At 41.2% G+C, this 20431-nt stretch overlaps 2 protein-coding genes across 5 annotated transcripts in view; one reads left to right on the forward strand and one right to left on the reverse strand.

The window, feature by feature from the left end:
* Nucleotides 1-5743: 5743 nt before the first annotated feature.
* On the forward strand, nucleotides 5744-7156 carry LOC132893824 (insulinoma-associated protein 2). The gene has a single exon (XM_060932964.1). It carries the CDS (start codon nucleotides 5744-5746, stop codon nucleotides 7154-7156), a length of 1413 nt encoding a protein of 470 aa, XP_060788947.1.
* Nucleotides 7157-10997: 3841 nt separating this feature from the next.
* The window catches only part of ralgapa1 (Ral GTPase activating protein catalytic subunit alpha 1), a 128512-nt gene continuing 119078 nt past the window's right edge, over nucleotides 10998-20431 (reverse strand). For 2 of the 4 annotated variants that reach the window (XM_060933801.1, XM_060933799.1), the window contains exon 40: nucleotides 10998-13625. In XM_060933801.1, the coding sequence (XP_060789784.1) occupies nucleotides 13480-13625 (146 nt within the window). In that variant the 3' untranslated portion in view covers nucleotides 10998-13479. Of the gene's footprint in view, nucleotides 13626-14857; nucleotides 14889-15010; nucleotides 15096-20431 lie in introns of all 4 variants that reach the window. The other 2 variants (XR_009655632.1, XM_060933800.1) reach the window with 2 other exon arrangements.

Raw genomic sequence — 20431 nt, forward strand, 5'->3', positions numbered from 1 at the left:
CATTTAAAATGGACTGTGGCAAAGTGGAAAACTGTTCTGTGGTCAGACGAATCAAAATTTGAAGTTCTTTATGGAAATCAGGGACCCCGTGTCATTCGGACTAAAGAGGAGAAGGACGACCCAAGTTGTTATCAGCGCTCAGTTCAGAAGCCTGCATCTCTGATGGTATGGGGTTGCATTAGTGCGTGTGGCATGGGCAGCTTACACATCTGGAAAGACACCATCAATGCTGAAAGGTATATCCAGGTTCTAGAGCAACATATGCTCCCATCCAGACGACGTCTCTTTCAGGGAACACCTTGCATTTTCCAACATGACAAGGCCAAACCACATACTGCATCAATTACAGCATCATGGCTGCATAGAAGAAGGGTCCGGGTACTGAACTGGCCAGCCTGCAGTCCAGATCTTTCACCCATAGAAAACATTTGGTGCATCATAAAACGGAAGATACGACAAAAAAGACCTAAGACAGTTGAGCAACTAGAATCCTACATTAGACAAGAATGGGTTAACATTCCTATCCCTAAACTTGAGCAACTTGTCTCCTCAGTCCCCAGATGTTTACAGACTGTTGTAAAGAGAAAAGGGGATGTCTCACAGTGGTAAACATGGCCTTGTCCCAACATTTTTGAGGTGTTGTTGTCATGAAATTTAAAATCACCTAATTTTTCTCTTTAAATGATACATTTTCTCAGTTTAAACATTTGATATGTCATCTATGTTCTATTCTGAATAAAATATGGAATTTTGAAACTTCCACATCATTGCATTCCGTTTTTATTTACAATTTGTACTTTGTCCCAACTTTTTTGGAATCAGGGTTGTAGTATAAATATGGAGGTGATTATAGAAATTTGCTTGTGCTGATTGGTTGAGAAATTCAGACTATTTCTCGATAATCGCCTCGAACGACTCGGCAAAATGGCGGCCAATCGCTTTGTCACCGGAAGTGAGGAAGAATTACAAATGATGAAAGAAAATGCTGTTCCTAAAAGCACTATAGATGCTACAAAGTTTGGTCGACAACTATTCAAATGGAAGGTGGAATTGTGATTTATTTTATCAATTTCAAAACAAAGTATTTTATGTGACTTGGCGTAGATAAGTGACAAGTCTGCACCACGCATTTATTACATTTACATGCCGCTTTTGAAGATTGAAATAAATTTTTTTAAATACAATTTTTTTTAATAATCACCTGTGCATTTATACGAAAACAAGTATCTGCCTCAGTCTCTCTCAGTGAATATCGGTGAATAATAACCTCGACTTCGTCTTGATTATTATTCACTAATATTCACTTGACCTTCGGCGAATAATTGTTAAGTATTACCATGTCTTTGTGCATGACGTTGGGTTCATAACATCAGTGAAGACGGGATGTTATTGGGCAAAGAGTGGCAGTATAGCTTCCAGGACAGAGAGGCACCAACATCACAATGTGTGCAGCGATATACAATGATGGATGTTGTCAGATAAACCAGTCATTGGCCCATATAACACAGAGAGCCTCGTCTCGTTCCTTGATGAACTCTACAGGATAGTGGTACCAGAGGATGAGAGAGAGTGAGTGAGAACAAATGCTCCAGTGATGTGGGATAATGTGGCATTCCAACACTTCACTGCAGTCATCGAGTGGTTTGCAGAACACCCAAGGACGTCCTCACTGTTTCTGCCACCATACTCCCCCTTCCTATACCCCACAGAGGAGGCTCTACTCAGCAAGGAGGTGGAAGGTTTATAACCAGCTTCCATGTGACCACATGTCATTAGTAGATGCTATGAATGCTGGATGCCAAGATATTTCTTCAGAGCAATGTCAAGGATGGATCAGGAACGCCAAGAGATACTATATTATATTTTATGCGGTGCTTTATGTAATGTGGTTAGTGTTTTGTCGGCCATTCTTTTGTGTGTGACAATGTTCTTCCAGAAAGAAATAAAGTGCTAATGTTTTGGTGGGCAGCACGGTGGTGTAGTGGGTCACAGCTGTCGCCTCACAGCAAGAAGGTCCGGGTTCGAGCCCCGTGGCTGGCGAGGGCCTTTCTGTGCGGAGTTTGCATGTTCTCCCCGTGTCCGCGTGGGTTTCCTCCGGGTGCTCCGGTTTCCCCCACAGTCCAAAGACATGCAGGTTAGGTTAACTGGTGACTCTAAATTGACCGTAGGTGTGAATGTGAGTGTGAATGGTTGTCTGTGTCTATGTGTCAGCCCTGTGATGACCTGGCGACTTGTCCAGGGTGTACCCCGCCTTTCGCCCGTAGTCAGCTGGGATAGGCTCCAGCTTGCCTGCGACCCTGTAGAACAGGATAAAGCGGCGAGAGATAATGAGATGAGATGTTTTGGTGGTATGAGTCGATTTTGAGATATGGATGAAGTGTTTTGGTTGCTGTAGTGCATTATGGAGGAAAGATGAACTGTTTGGCTAAGCTGTGTGTTGGTATTGCAGATTGTGTGAAGCGTTTTGAGAAAGTGACTTCAGTACTGCAGAATGTATCTGAGCAGTTGAAAAAACTGCAAATAGAGATTTTTTCCCCCTCGTTTTTTTTCTTTCCTCAGAAAATATAAATCTGACTGTGTTTAAAGGAGAACTGAAGTCATTTTTAAACTTGCTTTATTTCTTAATTAATGTGTTATTCAATTATGTTTTCTGTTTTAGTAACCTTATATCGTGACTCGACAACTAACTGCAATTAAATATCATACTTATCGGCCTATTTGGTTTTTAGCCATGTTGAATTTAGTTCGTTTGGTCCACGGCAGGCGTCGCTTAACCGCGTGATCTTCATGAAACTTCGAAACGTGAAGTGTCAGCCAGGTGTCAGTGCCACCATTTTCAAAACTGTTTTCCAAACGAAATATTGCACAAAAATGAGTTTAAATGACGATTACTGCCTACTTTTTTCAAATTTTCCTGATTGCTGTCAAAACAAACAAAACTTCCGGCTTCACTGTAAGCCCGGACTTTGTATTTAATTAAATGTTTTAATTACAATGTACGTAAAAATTAAAGTTTGATTGCATTACTAAAAAATATTAAGTATATTCTACTAATTTGTACACATAGTCAAAAGTGTTAATAAGTTTAAGTTGAATGGCCTTAAAATTCTAAGTTTTAGTCATGACCACGCCTCTTTTTTAATCTGCGCAGAGTTGTGAAGCCGCCATTTTAACTTTCACAGATCAGCAGCGGTTACGTGAGGTTTGGTAAAATTCAGAGTGAGCTTCAGCCAACGTTTCTTCTCTGAACTTAGTATTTTGGATCCTGACTGTCGGTGGGAATGTTTGTTTTAACTTTAAGAGCAGTGGAAATCGCGTGTTTTACAGTTTGATAGTTACAGGTGGTATTTTACCAATTTCACGTCATTTTCATCTGTTGGCTAAGTTGCTTTTGTCACTGTGGAGAGCTCTCTGGATTTGGAATGAGACACTTTTTTTTTTGAAAACTTTTCGGATAATGTAAGTATACAGCGTCCCGCTGGCAGTACGGGGAATGTTAAGGGGCTACGTATTAATGTTAGCACATATCTGGTTAAAGAAAAAACATGTTTCATGTTTCAATGTTTATTGTGCACTTCTTGTTAATAAAATACAAATGCAATGGAAAAACTTTATACACTGTCATTTGTTTTATTGCTTTAACAGGTAAATCGAATTCTTGTTAAGTTAAAATGTAAAGTATAATCACTAAAGATGAATTCTAGGAAAGTTTAAATATTAAGTTCAATCAAATAAACATATTTCAGTTTAATGTACTATAAATTTCAAGGCAACCAGTTTCCCAACACTGTTTGAGTAAATACAACTTATCAGGCTTTTAAGTACAAAAAACTTAAAATGGTTAGTTCATGCTGCATGGTAAAGCAATTTACATTTACAAGACATCTGAAGTTTAATGTACTATAAATTTCAAGGCAACCAGTTTCCAAACACTGAGTAAACTCAACTTATCAGGGTTTACAGTGTTGATTACATCAGCATTCGAAAGAGGGCGCGCGCGTCTTTTGACAACGTTGGCAGACGTCGGTCACTTTGATTTCCGCTGTACGTTTTACTTCCGTCCTACGATGTCTCGCACAGGTCTCAGCGAATCTCATTTACAGCTATTGCTTTGACATATGGACTGATATATTACAGAGCATATTTCAAAACACTCAGAACTTGCTATAGCAGCGACAAAATAGCGATCAAAACTGCATTCTGATATTTAATAAAATGAGAAATAGAATTTTGATAATAAAAAATTTGCCTTCAGTTCAACTTTAAGACTTTTGCTAAAAAAAATTAGCAGGTCAAAATTTTGTACTGATTATCTCAGCATATAACAGAAGGAGTGCAGAGGCTCTTCAGTGGGTATCTCGGTCCTGATGATGATCAGACTCTGTCCTGAGATAAGCAACACTCACTCATGGGAAAAGAGGAAAACGATATTCCCATCAGCGGCCACACAGAGAGCGCAGTTAAAGACCTGACACAGAGACGTGTCGACAGTCCCCAGTGTCCTCCTGACAATCTGTCAGCAGTACTGATTACATCTCTGAGCACAGACACGCCCAGAAACCATCACACCAAGCCAAATGTAACTGTAAATCCAGCAAAGAAGAATATACATTAACATTATAATGCTCTGTCCCAGACCTGTGACCCTGAAGCCGCTGCTGCTTGGTTCATTAACACTTCGTGATATAAACAGAAATACAACTTCTGAATAATAATAATAATAATAATAATAAATCATTAACATTATCCTAGTGTTAGTAGTAAAATACAATATTAATATTAATGCTATTTTATGCTTTTATTTAAAACTTCTTTTATACAAATTAATGTACGAGGACTTGAATGACTTCAGTGAATAAGAAGTGAGATTAGAATAAACCAAAAGTAACGAAGGTGAAATGAAAAAAAGTGAAAAATAAAAACGTAAAGAGCGTGTAAAAAATATTTCACACATCACATCACACATCACATTATCTCTAGCCGCTTTATCCTTCTACAGGGTCGCAGGCAAGCTGGAGCCTATCCCAGCTGACTACGGGCGAAAGGCGGGGTACACCCTGGACAAGTCGCCAGGTCATCACAGGGCTGACACATAGACACAGACAACCATTCACACTCACATTCACACCTACGGTCAATTTTAGAGTCACCAGTTAACCTAACCTGCATGTCTTTGGACTGTGGGGGAAACCGGAGCACCCGGAGGAAACCCACGCGGACACGGGGAGAACATGCAAACTCCACACAGAAAGGCCCTCGCCGGACCCGGGGTTCGAACCCAGGACCTTCTTGCTGTGAGGCGACAGCGCTAACCACTACACCACCGTGCCGCCTATTTCACACATCATTTAATAATAAAACAAACTGAGGAAACAAACTGAATGACTCGAACAAACCAGAATGACTCGGATGGACAGATGTTAGACAGATGTTAGGCAGCTGCGTGATGCTGCAGCAGGTTTTAACCAGATGTGGCAGAGACGCGAGCTGATCTCCACGAGCAGCCAATCGGTAATCTGATATGCTAATTAACACTGGGCACGCCTCCACTTTGCGGTCAGCTCTGTGATTGGTCAGAGATTTGGCAGTGACAGTGACTTCATATCAAAAATAATCCAAAGAATAAAAACAACAAACCGGCGCGTGAACACGACATTTGTACACCGAGAGCGCGCGAGACCGGAACGAGCTCTGTTAACGGAGAAAAGAGGACTGGAGAGCTTCATTAAACGGAAGAACCGAAATGCCTCGGGGCTTTTTGGTGAAACGGAGTAAACGCGCCTCGGGGGGTTCGTACCGGCCCCGACATGAGTGCACGGAGGTGCTCAGATCAGAGCCGCACGCGCTGAAGAGCGAGACGCCGCGCGACCTGGTCAGAGCACCGAGCACAGACGCCACGGCAGCGCGCACTGTGCACGCGCAGCCGCCACAACACTCCGCTCTCGCGCCCGGGAGAAGCGTCTTCCACAGCACGATCAGAGCTGACTATGATGAGGATGAGGATGAGGATGATCACGGCGCTGACTGTCACAGACCCGCGGTGCCCCTGAGTGCGGGATTAAAGCGCTCCTCGTTCTCTCGGTGTCTGAGCTCACCGGCTGCGGCAGAGTCGTTCCCGGTGTCCTCCATCGAGCGCCTCCTCCTCTCCAGCCACGCGAACATGAAGTTTGCTCCGTACCCTTCATCATTTCAGCAGAACCTGAAGCCCGAGAACAAGAGCAAGGCGCCGGGGAGGAAACCGAAAGTCGCCCGGAAGCTCACCTTTGAAGACGAGGTCACGACCTCGCCGGTGCTCGGACTGCGGATCAAGAAGGAGAGCCCCGAGACCGCGCCGCTCCCGAGGAGCAAGAAGCCGCTGGGAGAGTTCATCTGCCAGCTCTGTAAGGAGGAGTACCCGGACCCGTTCTCCCTGGCGCAGCACAGGTGCTCGCGCATCGTCCGGGTGGAGTACCGGTGCCCCGAGTGCGACAAGGTGTTCAGCTGTCCCGCTAATCTCGCCTCGCACCGCCGCTGGCACAAACCGCGCGACTCCCAAGACGGGAAAAAGTCTCAGGTGCACGAGAAGGCGTCGGTAGAAGGAAAGGAGAACGCGACCGACATGAGAGTGAAACAACAACAGCAGCATCAGCATCCTCATCATCATCATCCTCATCTTCAGCATCAGCTCCTGTTTTTCTCCGCCGAGAGCGCGCAGGGCGGCCTGGCTCCCGCGGACACGCGCTGCGGCGCGCCGGAGAAGTGCTTTGATATGCGCACGAGCGCCACTGATGACGGCTCGAGGCTGTTTGAGCGCCGCCGCGACGACACGGACCCGCTCGCGCCTGGGTATCTGTGCGCGCGAGCAGCAGACGAGGAAGAGGAAGAGTACACGTGCCACTACTGCGCCAAGAAGTTTCGGAGGCACGCGCACCTGAGGAAACACCTCGCCGCTCACCAGAGCGTCCACGCTGCGGCGTTCAAGCACGCGGAGAGCGCGCCGATCCCCTTCACGTGCCACCTGTGCGGCGCGCGCTTCCCTTCGGCAGAGGTGCGCGAGAAGCACCGGCTCTGGCACGCGCTCGCGGGACCGGGACCGGGCAAGACGGCGGGAGCGCTGATGCGAGCGGACCTCATGCTGCCTCCAAAACCAAGCCGGATGTGGGAAATTCCGACCTGAAGTGTTCATCCTGCGGACAGTTTTTACGACATTTTACGACAAGTGCTCTGGAGACGCGAATAAAACACGGACAGGTGTAAAAATAAATAAATAAATAAACAAACAAATAAATAGATAGATAATAAACAATCAGCAACGTATTTTCATGGCACGTGCATAAACCAGGACAAAAGCAAGCAGGAAATAAGAGCTCACATTACAACACTAATAATAATAATCATAATGAGGTGATTCAGTGTAGTAGCCTGAAGTATGATTAGAATCCTATAACTGTGACGTCACTAACCTAAAGCAGATAAAACGGAGAGTTTCGCAAACTGAAGCTGTCTCAGGTTTTACGAAAAGGAACAAGCGCTGTTTTTATTTTCATCAGTCCAGCTTCTGTGAGAAAAGGTTCGACGCTGAACTTTGTTGTCGCTGTGGTGAACCGTCAAGTGTTCACACCTACAGTACCTTTAATGGATCTTTAAAAAAAAAAAAACATGCAAGTTTCACCCCAGCAACAAGGAAAAGTTCTGTTTAGTACCTTTAGTGCTCTTTACCGTGCTGTTCTTGTAGATTAAAGGCTATTTATTGACAGGCTTTGTGTTGGAAGTGTAATCCATCACACTCTCACACTCATGCTTCCTTTAATGCATCCTAAACAACATCAGCTTAAACATTAGGTTTTACAATAAAACAGAGTTTAGTGGAATAATAATACTGTGCTATAGTCATCAGAAATAAGGTCTGAAATGTTGACAGTAATGTTTGTGACTGTGTGAGAACGCGTCACCTGATAAAGAAGTCGTTGCTATGATAACTGAGGGTGGGTGATATGACAAAAAAAAAAAAAAAAAATCACGTCACATGAGTCCTGAAAGCATTTCTACATGACATGATGTGCATCATGATATTTAGTTTTGCTAACTTCCAGCAATACAGTAACGCTGCTGTTAAATATAGTAATAATTGTAGCTATTCATTATTAATAAACATGTACAACAGACTATATTTCTTTTTTTATATTTATATATAGCGAATCTAAAAATTATTACAAAATATTCACACGTCACCCCGCTGCTGTATGCTCTCATCATGTGTAATAATCATATACCATACTCTGATGGAGGACTTGTCTAAGGTACATAGCGTACAACGACATTTTTACATCTTGTCAATCAAACCCCGCCCAAATTCCAAATTCAAGGTGATGTCACAGCACGTGGCTCAAATCATGACAAGTTTTATTTATTTATTTAGAAGATTAGCTGGCGAATAAATACTGTGACCTGAAGTAAGACATGATTAAAACATTAAAACAGTTTTCGATCATGTTACTGTTCTGTTTGTTACGTATTCCAGCCGCCATCTTGAATCTTAATGGCTGCTAACGGTGTGTGTGCAGCTTCATCCCAGATATCAAACGTGAACAATTTTCCTGCCTTCATACAAGTCGCACCTTTAAAAAATGACAACTGGCTCCATCCAGAACCACATACCATACTAAACAACATGCATCACAGGTCTCCATGGTTACCACAGGTAGAACATTCATAGATGGGCTACATATGGTTTATGACATCGTCATGCTAAGACTGATGTGTGTGGAAATGACTTCAGATTCAGCATGTGATTATTGTGATTGTTATTTCTTTCAGATCTCATGTCCAGATGTCCGTACTGAGATTTTTGATCTGAATCAGGTTACTTTTAATAACGTTAATGACATAACATTAGTTTCTATTAATAGTGACCAATAAAACACATCGAACATGTACATGAACTTAGTTCCCATGGAAAGTTAACATTGATGTGCTTTCGTAAGTCGTTTCTCTGGCTCGTGTATAAATGTACGTCTGTGATTTTATTTTATTTTGTGTATCATGACTGAAGAAAGGATGTTTAACATCTGACAGTGAGAAAAGAACTCCTAATAAAGAATAGATATGAAATAAATCAGTGTGTAGTATTTATCTTTTCTCTGTATGTCTATAGAATTAAAATGAAAAGTTTGAATAGTCTGAATAATCTGGAAATTAATTCATTACAAATGATGTAAATACATACAATAAATCCTCTCTCTGAAGTTAGAAAATCTGTGGAAATGATGTATTATTTGTCTCTTTTAATAAATGGCTAGCTGAGAGAAATCCCTTTTTCTTATTCAAAAAGATATACATCAAATTGATATCCATCCATTATCTGTAGCCACTTATCCTGTGCAGGGTCACAGGCAAGCTGGAGCCTATCCCAGCTGACTACGGGCGAAAGGCGGGGTACACCCTGGACAAGTCGCCAGGTCATCACAGGGCTGACACATAGACACAGACAACTATTCACACTCACATTCACACCTACGGTCAATTTAGAGTCACCAGTTAACCTAACCTGCATGTCTTTGGACTGTGGGGGAAACCGGAGCACCTGGAGGAAACCCACGCGGACACGGGGAGAACATGCAAACTCCGCACAGAAAGGCCCTCGCTGGCCCCGGGGCTCGAACCCGGACCTTCTTGCTGTGAGGCAACAGTGCTAACCACTACACCACCGTGCTGCCTGGAATTGATATGACTCCAGGATTTTTCAGTAGATCAGCTCCAGTGGAACAACGTGAGCGTTAAACCTTTAGCTAAAAGTAGTTTTAAAGAACTTTTTATTATGTAAATATTTTGTAATGTAGATTTTCCCTGTTCACGGTGTCCAAACAACACAGAAATCAAAAATCCCCTTTTAGTTTATAAAGTTTTTAGTTTCTTTTTTTTGTTTGTTTATAAAACTTAATGTTTATTTTTCACAACATACTTTACAGTGAATATCAGAATAAATCATTTTATATATCAAATATCTAGAAGTACTGAACAGCCTTTTTCATCAGGAATGAGGAAAAAAAACCCCAGAGGTTTATTTTTTTGTTGTTATTTTTAATGCTATTATTTACTGCTTTATTATTTGTTGTAACTGTATTCCAATTTACACACTTTCATATATTTAAAAACATTTTTGTTATTTTCTTCACCACTGCTAACATTTTATTAAATTTTTATTATTTGCCAGTTTACTATTTTTATATTTTTGGCATTTTGTTTATTTGTTCCCCCCCTTCAACCTGTAACTTACATAGATTAATGTATAAATAATAACAATAATAATAATCATCATCAAGACCCTGATGAAATGGTTTAACCCTTGAAATACCAGGTTGGGATCTGGTGCACATGGTAGAAATAACCTCTGCGTCTGCAGGTATCCTGCGGCAAGTTATTTCTGAGGGTAGGTCAGAGTCTCTAAGTCTTGTTAGAACATCCGACCTGGTGCTGGTGTTCTACTTCATGTGACTGGGTAGATAAAAATCACAATAAAACACACCAGGTGAGAAAACACCTACAACAAATCACTCTCATTTTTCAAATGATGCCAGAAAATTTTGATTCGGATAACAGCGTAGGGGTGGGAGGTGACCGTAAACCCTCACCCTCGCTCGGCAGGTGGGTACTGGAGGCCATGGCTACCACCGGTTGTCATCGTACTACAGGCCAGAACAATACACTGCAAGTGTATAATCGCAGAAGAAATTGATAACGATGCCGATCTGAGAGAGAGACTGCCAGGATGTGGGATATGGAGACTACAGGAATCCCTACAGTGATTGGTGCATTGGGCTCCAAACCAAAGAACTTGAATGCCTACCTTGATAAAATAGGCATTAAGCCTCATGTACCCACTCTACAAAAGTCAGTTTTGCTTGGCACCGTCAACATTCTGCTAAAAGTGACTTGATGGAGAGCACTATAATGTAAGAACTCCAGTATAAATTACTGTGCGTACTAGGAGATAACACAGACACAATGTCACGCTGGTGTACGTGAGAATATTTTTTATTTGTGTGTTTAGTTGCACGTCTGAATTTCCTCTTTACAAATGTGTAGATGAGACTGTGTGTGTGTAACGCATGCAGTTAGCACGTGCGTCATGCAGCGATCTCCTCACACGTCCATCTTCCAGCGTGCACACATTTCAGTTTTCTGATATAAAACCATCTCATTACTGTGTGGAAAATATTCAGGCCTCTGTGACGTGTTGCATTTACAGCTCAAACATTCTATAAAACCATCATCCCCTTGAACCAAAAACACACATCAGAGCCCTGAACACTGAGCAGCTGTAACCACCGTCCTGTGCCACGCTGGGAAATGAACGCACTTCGATTTCAGATCAATTTCACAGAAATTTTACCTTTAAACCAGAGACTTACTCAGAACATCCGGATATAAAACAGATTTGGGGGCGGGGCTACACATGAGCTCAGTTTGTGATGTCAGAATGTAAGCTCCAATCATGTCGAATATACAAATTCTACACGACGACATTAACTGGTGTGCTAAGCTAGCAAGCTAGGTTAGCTGACACTGTTGAGATATTTATCACTAATGTGACTCACGTGAACGAGTTTACTAGCTTGTCAGCTCACTAACTGGCTTATTTATTCATGAGCATATTTACATATTCATAGATCATTGAGGGAGGGAGGAAGGAAGGTCTTGAGATGTTCCTGTGTGTGTAGCCATTTCTCAGGCAGTAAAAAATAATTCACCATTTTAAAAAATGACACTTTTCAGAAAGAAAAACAAAAAGGAAAAAAAACCTAGGATTCTGTAACACGTCTTAAAAAAAAAAAGAGTTTTAAAAGTCAGTGTTCATCAGTGCAAGTCTGGGGGGGGGGGGGGGGGGGGGGCACTTACTTTTGCTCCAGCGTGTATCCAAGGCTCTAGTATGTCTGTCTTTGGTTTGGTCTGGTTTATCTGTAGTGCCAGAGTTAAACCTTTTCTGTTTTGTAAATCAGCTGACGTGTGTAAACGTGTGCATGAGCGTGAGAGAACGCTCCAGATGACGCCTTGTACACGTCTACAGGGAAATAAGGGCCCTGATATCTTCTCTATGCAGGGAGCTCGATCCTGGATGCAGCGCGTGTGTGTGTCTGTGAGAGTGAGAGAGAGAACTCAAGGCTCGTTTTTTTTGTTTTGTTTTTCGGCTGCTTTAAATACTGTTAAATCTGTACACAGACCAGACACTGCTCATCCGCTATACACATTCATTAAATATGCAGATATATTTCTCACATTGATATTTATATTTATATACAAACACACACGTGTCGATATTAGGAGTGAAATAAACACAACAGAAAAAACACAATACAATGAAATGAGCTCAAATTCACCGTTCCCTCCAAACACAATCGAGCAACCAGGACACCGTAATGGATTTCATTTTCCGCTGCAGCGACGATGCTGACGTAGCTAACAGTAATAGAAGCGTATATCCTCCACTTTAGCATCAACTTCAAATTAGCTTAAGTGCCGGCTCGACTTGCGTGTTAACACTGAGCTGTTTACTTTTAACCGTCACTGAATTACTCATACATACACACAATGAGGTTTTTTTTTTTACTACAGTAAATTTCATGTAATTTCTTTTTTAGTTGATACTTGAGCAACGTTTTTGCGCTTTCTTTTACAAATACCATTTTCAGTGCTTTTACGCTTGAAACTTTTCTCCTCTCATTCCTCTCTCTAATTTGTTTAAGCTCATTAACTTTATTATAAAAAGAAAACAAAATGAAATTTTAACTCTAGATGACTTAAAATACATAATATCCAGAGTTTATGCCTGAGCAAAGACGGAGCAGACGCCGCAGTGGGAGGAGTCACACACGCGGCTATAGTGCACCAAGCTAAAGCGGAGGCCGTACACTTCCGTTACGAGTTCGCACCGTGAGCCTGTTCGCTCCAGTCTGTCACCCTGATCGATTACGTCGGAGGGAAACAGGACTTTGTGTAGGAGTATAAAAAGAACAGTAGTGTCGTGCATCATGAACAGATAAAAATATTAAAGCGATGAACGGAAAAAGAAAGACTGATGTAACAGGAGGAAGTGGCTGTGTTTCATTTCACACAGAGAAGTCCACTTCTTAGTGTGTACAGAGAGATAAATACATCAGTAACTGAGGCGGAGGAAATGTGCAGACTGATCAGTCCATGATCAGCAGTGTGTTTAAGCTCGTCTGATCTCAGTAACGTGGCCATGTTAGATCAGAAACGACAACGGAACAAATGCATGGCTGTTACCCGTCACCACCGTTACCATGGCAACGGGTTCCTCAGTAACCTTTCATCAGAAACAATGACTTCAGAATTTATCAAAATATCAGGAGGTATCATACAAACAATTACCAGCACTGTGTGTGTGTGTGTGTGTGTGTGTGTGTGAGAGCAGTGCAGTGAAGTGTGCAGTGCGTGCATTTTTTTTAGTGATCAGTGTGCTGTGAGTGTGAGTGTGCGCGCTCAGGTCTTGTTGGCCGACCCAGATGAGCGTCGCAGCTTCATGGATACGCGGCTCTTGCTGGCTCGAGGAGAGATGGGTGATGATAAATCACCGGTGTCCAGCAGCGCACTCGGGTTCTCACATAGCGGGTTCTCCAGGAAGGAACCTGAGGAAGGGTATAGTGATGAGTGTCTCGTGTAAACACACTCAGTGTAACACACAGCAGCACGGATGCAGTTCTGAGTATTATGACACGGCCACTTCCTGACCTCTGACCTCCAGCAGTTAGCTACTCTCACAAAACAAAATGCTCTGATGTATTTAAAAGGTGCAATACGTGATTTTTTTAAAAAAGAAAAAAAAAAATGGTACAACTATACAAATAACCTACTACAAATAATAGTGGAAAAATGTGTAGAAACTACTTTATAAAATAACGGTTTAAGTCACTGACTCCGTACAAAACTTATTACACGGCTGAGAAAAGCTGTTTGGAAAACAGGAATTACAGACTGCACCTTTAAATATTTCCTCACACAGGTGTACAGTGTCCGAGAGAAAGTGGTGTGTGTGTGTAAAATACCAGAGCGTAAAAAAATGGTTAAATAGAAAAAAAGACTGTAAAATTAAATTCTAAATAATAAAGGAAATAAATAAATAAATCAACAATGAAAAAGGAAACAAAAATATAAACCAAGATAAATAATTGAAAAAGATAAAGCAAAAATTATCAAATGAAATGAGACATGGGAAAAAGAAGGAAAGAATAAAAGAAAAAGAAACGATTATTAAAAAAAGGAGTACAAATGAAACAAAGTACAGAAAAAAAGTGCAATATTAAATGTATAAAAAAAAAACCCTGACATCATAATGAAGAAAAATAAATGAAAAATGAATTCAATGAAAGAATATGAAAAAAAGAAAAACGTGTGAGGATTCTGTGTGAACCACGTGTGAGGAAAAAAAAAGTCACTCTACGATAAACACACTGACCTCAGCACAGAGAAAAGGGGAGGAGCCAATAACAATAATCATAAATATGATTAATAACAGTAATGGAGTTGCTACATCAGGCTGAAAAAGACTGGGTTTAAATTTCTCTCTCCCTCTCACACACACACACACACACACCCCAGCTGTAGTTAAACACCGTGTGAGTCCATGCGACAGAACAGACATGGATTAGAACAGGAGGAAGAGAAATGTATGTTAATTTAGTGTGTGCGTGTGTGTGGTGTTACACATACATGAAACAAGCTGGACTGAGCACGTTTTTTTTTTTTTGTTTGTGTGTGTGTGAGTGAGAGTGAGAGAGCGTGTGAGAGAGAGATGAAAACAAAACAGACTGCAGGCAAAGTGAATAAAGGAACAGGAGCAGCGTGTTTGCTGCAGTCTTACCTTTAGATACACATGAGTGTATGATTATCATCTAAAGGAGAAACACAACAGAAGAGCAAAAAAAATAATAATGGAAGAAAAAATAAAGAGAAACAAAAAGCAGAATAATGATCATTTGGGGTTTAGAGATATTCAGGATGAGAAGATCTGCACCTCTGGACCTGATGAGTGAGGAGCGGAGCTGGAACTGTACGATACGCTCCGTGTGGGGAGGTCATCACTCAGTGAGGATTAAAGACTGAAATGACATGCGTCAGTACTCAGAGCTCAGACCTACAGTGGTGCTTGAAAGTTTGTGAACCCATTAGAATTTTCTACATTTCTGCATAAATATGACATAAAACATCATCAGATTTTCACACAAGTCCTAAAAGTAGATAAAGAGAACCCAGTTAAACAAATGAGACAAAAATATTATACTTGGTCATTTATTTATTGAGGAAAATGATCCAATATTACACATCTGTGAGTGGCAAAAGTATGTGAACCTTTGCTTTCAGTATCTGGTGTGACCCCCTTGTGCAGCAATAACTGCAAATAAACGTTTCCGGTAACTGTTGGTCAGTCCTGCACACCGGCTTGGAGGAATTTTAGCCCATTCCTCCGTACAGAACAGCTTCAACTCTGGGATGTTGGTGGGTTTCCTCACATGAACTGCTCGCTTCAGGTCCTTCCACAACATTTCGATTGGATTAAGGTCAGGACTTTGACTTGGCCATTCCAAAACATCAACTTTATTCTTCTTTAACCATTCTTTGGTAGAACGACTTGTGTGCTTAGGGTCGTTGTCTTGCTGCATGATCCATCTTCTCTTGAGATTCAGTTCATGGACAGATGTCCTGACATTTTCCTTTAGAATTTGCTGGTATAATTCAGAATTCATTGTTCCATCAATGATGGGAAGCCGTCCTGGCCCAGATGCAGCAAAACAGGCCCAAACCATGATACTACCACCACCATGTTTCACAGATGGGATAAGTTTCTTATGCTGGAATGCAGTGTTTTCCTTTCTCCAAACATAACGCTTTTCATTTAAACCAAAAAGTTCTATTTTGGTCTCATCCGTCCACAAAACATTTTTCCAATAGGCTTCTGGCTTGTCAGCATGCTCTTTAGCAAACTGCAGATGAGCAGCAATGTTCTTTTTGGAGAGCAGTGGCTTTCTCCTTGCAACCCTGCCATGCACACCATTGTTGTTCAGTGTTCTCCTGATGGTGGACTTATGAACATTAACATTAGCCAATGTGAGAGAGGCCTTCAGTTGCTTCGAAGTTCCCCTGGGGTCTTTTGTGACCTCGCCGACTATTACACGCCTTGCTCTTGGAGTGATCTTTGTTGGTCGACCACTCCTGGGGAGGGTAACAATAGTCTTGAACTTCCTCCATTTGCACACAATTTGTCTGACTGTGGATTGGTGGAGTCCAAACTCCTTAGAGATGGTTTTGTAACCTTTTCCAGCCTGATGAGCATCAACAACGCTTTTTCTGAGGTCCTCAGAAAATCTCCTTTGTTCGTGCCATGATACACTTCCACAAACGCGTGTTGTGAAGATCAGCCTTTGATAGACCCCTGTTCTTGAAATAAAACAGGGTGCCCACTCACACCTGATTGTCATCCCATTCATTGAAAACACCTGACTCTAATTTCACCTTCAAATTAACTGCTAATCTTAGAGGTTCACATACTTTTGCCACTTACAGATATGTAATATTGGATTATTTTCCTCAATAAATAAATGACCAAGTATAATATTTTTGTCTCATTTGTTTAACTGGGTTCTCTTAATCTACTTTTAGGACTTGTGTGAAAATCTGTTGATGTTTTAGGTCCTATTTATGCAGAAATATCGAAAATTCTAAAGGGTTCACAAACTTTCGAGTACCACTGTAACTACTGACAAACACGATTCAGAAGTTACATGAGAGTTACGCAGGTGGGGGCGGAGCTTATGAAAAACGGAGGCATGTCTCAGTGAGACACTGCATGAAGTAACTGTCGGATCGTGACATAAAAAATAAAGTGTAAACTAACAGGGTGTGCTGGATCAAGTGCTATTCCGTGTGCTGCTGAATAACGAGTGTGGAAGCCATTTTGTGAAATTAAACCAATGATTAATGTGATAATTATAAGTAGTAGGCCGTAAGGCGAACCCCGAAAAGTCTTTCAGAAACAAGATTCCGCTCTGACGTCTCCGAACTACATAATATCCAATTCTTAAAAATGGACGTATTATGAAATGATGTCATCAAAAAGTTCTCACCTTGTAATGCTGTCAATTTTTCGCACGAAGGCTTGAAAAAGCGAACTAATGTCATCGGCGCGGAATGATATTTTGGCACCGCGGAATAAGATTTCGCTACAGAACAGGTTCCAGGTTTTTTGTGTATATATAAATTTGCATTTGTAATGTGTATATCTCACTGTTTTGTTGTTTACATTTTCTATTAAAGTTTGCAATTTGCCACATAGTTCTGTTGTGTGATGTATGATGACTCAGTCTTGCATCTTCTTTGTTGCCGCTGCTGCAGGTGCATAGTGCTGCCTAGTGCGTTTACCTACCTCTACTGTGCCGCTGCATAGGTAGTGAATACTTGAATCCCTGCCATTGTGCCTCTGAACTGAGCAATAGAACTGCAATATTATATATAGGTTGTATTATTATTATTATTATTGTGTATTATTATTCCTATGGACTCTTCTCCTTCCTGCACAATTTCTTAAATCTTGATCTGAAATCACACGCATTGCCTATATATTATATATGCCATTTTATGGCTAATCCATGGTGTGTATACACTCTTAAAACGAATGTGTTGGAAATCAACACATCTTTTGTGCAAGTTTAATTTCAACAAGAGTTGTGTTATATTTCAGAAATGTTTAACACCAAAATTGCACAAATAACAAATAATGTGTTAAAATGAACAAAAGTTCTGTTGTCCCAATCTGGACATAGAGATGTGTTAAAAAACAACGCAAGTTATGTTATTTTCAACACGTGTTTTAAGAGTGAGCCCACAATGACGAGTCAATACTCTATTCCATTACTGCCTGTGTAACATTGTAGGTCTGTTTTTCAAGCAAATTGTTTTATGGTTGATCAGTACTTTATAGTTAATAACCTAAGAGAATGAATACATGAATGGTCCTAGTCATAGACCATTACACCATATTTTGTACTATAATAATGGTGATAATAAAAATTATTTTTATTCTAATAATAATATAAACACTTCAATATACCACATATATGCAATATTGTCTTAGTGATGTATTTAAAGCACTATTTAGGACTTAGAAGACATTTCACCCACTTTGGAGGGTGTTTTGGAGACTTTTTCTACTAATATGACTGTAATTACGCAAGCTGTCAGCTGATCTGTGGTCAAAAATCGGCAACGCGATTGGTCCAGACCGGTCACGTGATGTCCCGACACGTCATTTTTAGAGGAAAATACTTCGCCACGCGATCGCTCGGTGCGAGGAATTGACAGGATTATAAGGTGAGAACTTTTTTCGCCACACTTTCTAGTACTCATTCTTAGTTTTAAAATAAATATTTCGTAGTTCGGAGATGTCGGAGCGAGATAAAACGAAAACGGGGTTCACCTTACGGCCTATAGGATTATTCATGCAGTAATATATTGGTGATCTACTTAACATGCTGCGTTACAGAGCGGTGTAACGCGCTCAGAGGAAAGCGCTATACACCCTCTTCTATATACGTGAGCTCACAGATGCCAATGTTGCTGTGACAGAGAGACAGAGAGAGAGAGAGAGAATGCCCCGCCCACCCAGAGAGCATGGCCTATTTTGCTCTCTCTCATACTAATAAATTGTCACCAGTGTGATACATCATCCCAGTCCTGATCTCTACCCAAGTCATGTTTCAGGTCCAAAGTATCAGGTCTTCAGTGATTGAACAAACAAATAGTGCAATACCACACACACAACATTTGAAACTTTACTCATCCTCATCTTTGGAGCTTAGAAAAGTGAAGGATTAATCCTAGAATTTCAGCTCCTGATATTTACAGTTATGGTCAGAAGTTTACGTACACTCATCCTGAACATGAACGTCATGGTATTATTGGGCTTTCAATATTTTTTTTTATTTCTGTGAACTGTTCTTTCTCTGTCAGTACGATTGTACAACACACAGCTTTAATAGAAAACAAAACAAGAATTCGATGCAGGAGTTTTAATTTATTTTTCTGAAATCAACACAAGGTCAAAACTGCACATGCACCCACTCAATCATTAATTCAGTGGTGCTGAAAATTCCAAAATGTATTTTAACTTCCTCTTAACCATCATGACTGACTACAACTGGTAGTGTCTCTGTACCAATAAAAAGGGTTTGTTTGACAGCAGTCATTGGACTGAACAACACACAGTACAATGGGAAAGTCCAAGGAGCTCAGTGCAGATCTCAGGATCATAGGTTTACATGACTCAGGAAGGTCTCTTGGAGCCATTTCTAAACAACTGCAGATTCCAATCTCATCAGTTTAAACAACTGTATGTAAGTTATTGGGAGGTGTAGCCACTTTGGCAAGCGGCTTTGCTGGACGACGACCCAAACCGTCACCATCAGCTGAGAGGAAACTGGTTCAGGTGGTCAGGAACAACCCAGGAACCACCAAGGCACAGGCTTGCCATGAATTGGAAGCTGCTGGAACACCAGTGTCCCTGTTTACAGTATAGTGAGTTTTACATCACCATGGACTGAGAGGCTGCTGTCCAAGACAGAAGTCCCTGCTCCAAAATCTACACCTTCAAGCTTGATTAAAGTTTGCAGCTGAATCCATGGACAAAGAAAAAGGCTTCTGGGGGAAAGTTTTATAGTCAGGTGAGACAAAGATGGAGTTGTTTGGCCACAATGACCAAAGGTGCAGTACAACACTGTACCAACTTGTTAAGCAAGATTGCACAAAGTGGATGGAATAATGAAGGAGGACTACTTCAGAATTCTTCAGCATAATATTAAGCCATCAGAAACTTGGACACAGTTGGGTGTTCCAACTGGGCAGTGACCACAAACAAACCTCAAAGCTGGCTGTGAAATGGATAAATCCGACTACCGTTAAACTTAACACAAGTCAAGACCTTAACCTTGTTGAAAACACGTGGACTGTGTTTAAAAGCCAGGTCCGTGTCACGAAACACATTTAATTGAACTCTACCAATGCTGCCAGGAAGATTGGTCAAATATCCAACCAGATTTCTTACAAAAGCTTGTTGATGGCGAACAAAAGCCTCTGGTCAAAGCGAAACTTGCTAAGGGACATTTAACCAAACATGAGGTGTGCTGTATGTAGGGGTGGGCGATATATCAAGATTTGCAATATATCGATATGTTTTATGAACACGAAAAAGATTTTGGCATATCGTATATATCGAGATAATGCTCTAAATTAATATGATTTCGCCACTGTGCTTAATTTCCTTCACTGTGCTATGGTGCTGCCCGCCCCGCCTCCTTCTTGCGTTTGTACCCCCTCCCCTCGCGTGTAGGCGGCATGTTAACTCATTCAACATGGTGGCGCCCACAGAAAGCCCGGAGGCAGAAGA

The sequence above is a fragment of the Neoarius graeffei genome, chromosome 11, assembly GCF_027579695.1.
Source record: "Neoarius graeffei isolate fNeoGra1 chromosome 11, fNeoGra1.pri, whole genome shotgun sequence".
Classification (NCBI taxonomy): Eukaryota; Metazoa; Chordata; class Actinopteri; order Siluriformes; family Ariidae; genus Neoarius; species Neoarius graeffei.

Coding starts and splice junctions, on each gene's coding strand:
- LOC132893824 (XM_060932964.1), top strand. CDS start 5,744: ATGCCTCGGGGCTTTTTGGTGAAACGGAGTAAACGCGCCTCGGGGGGT.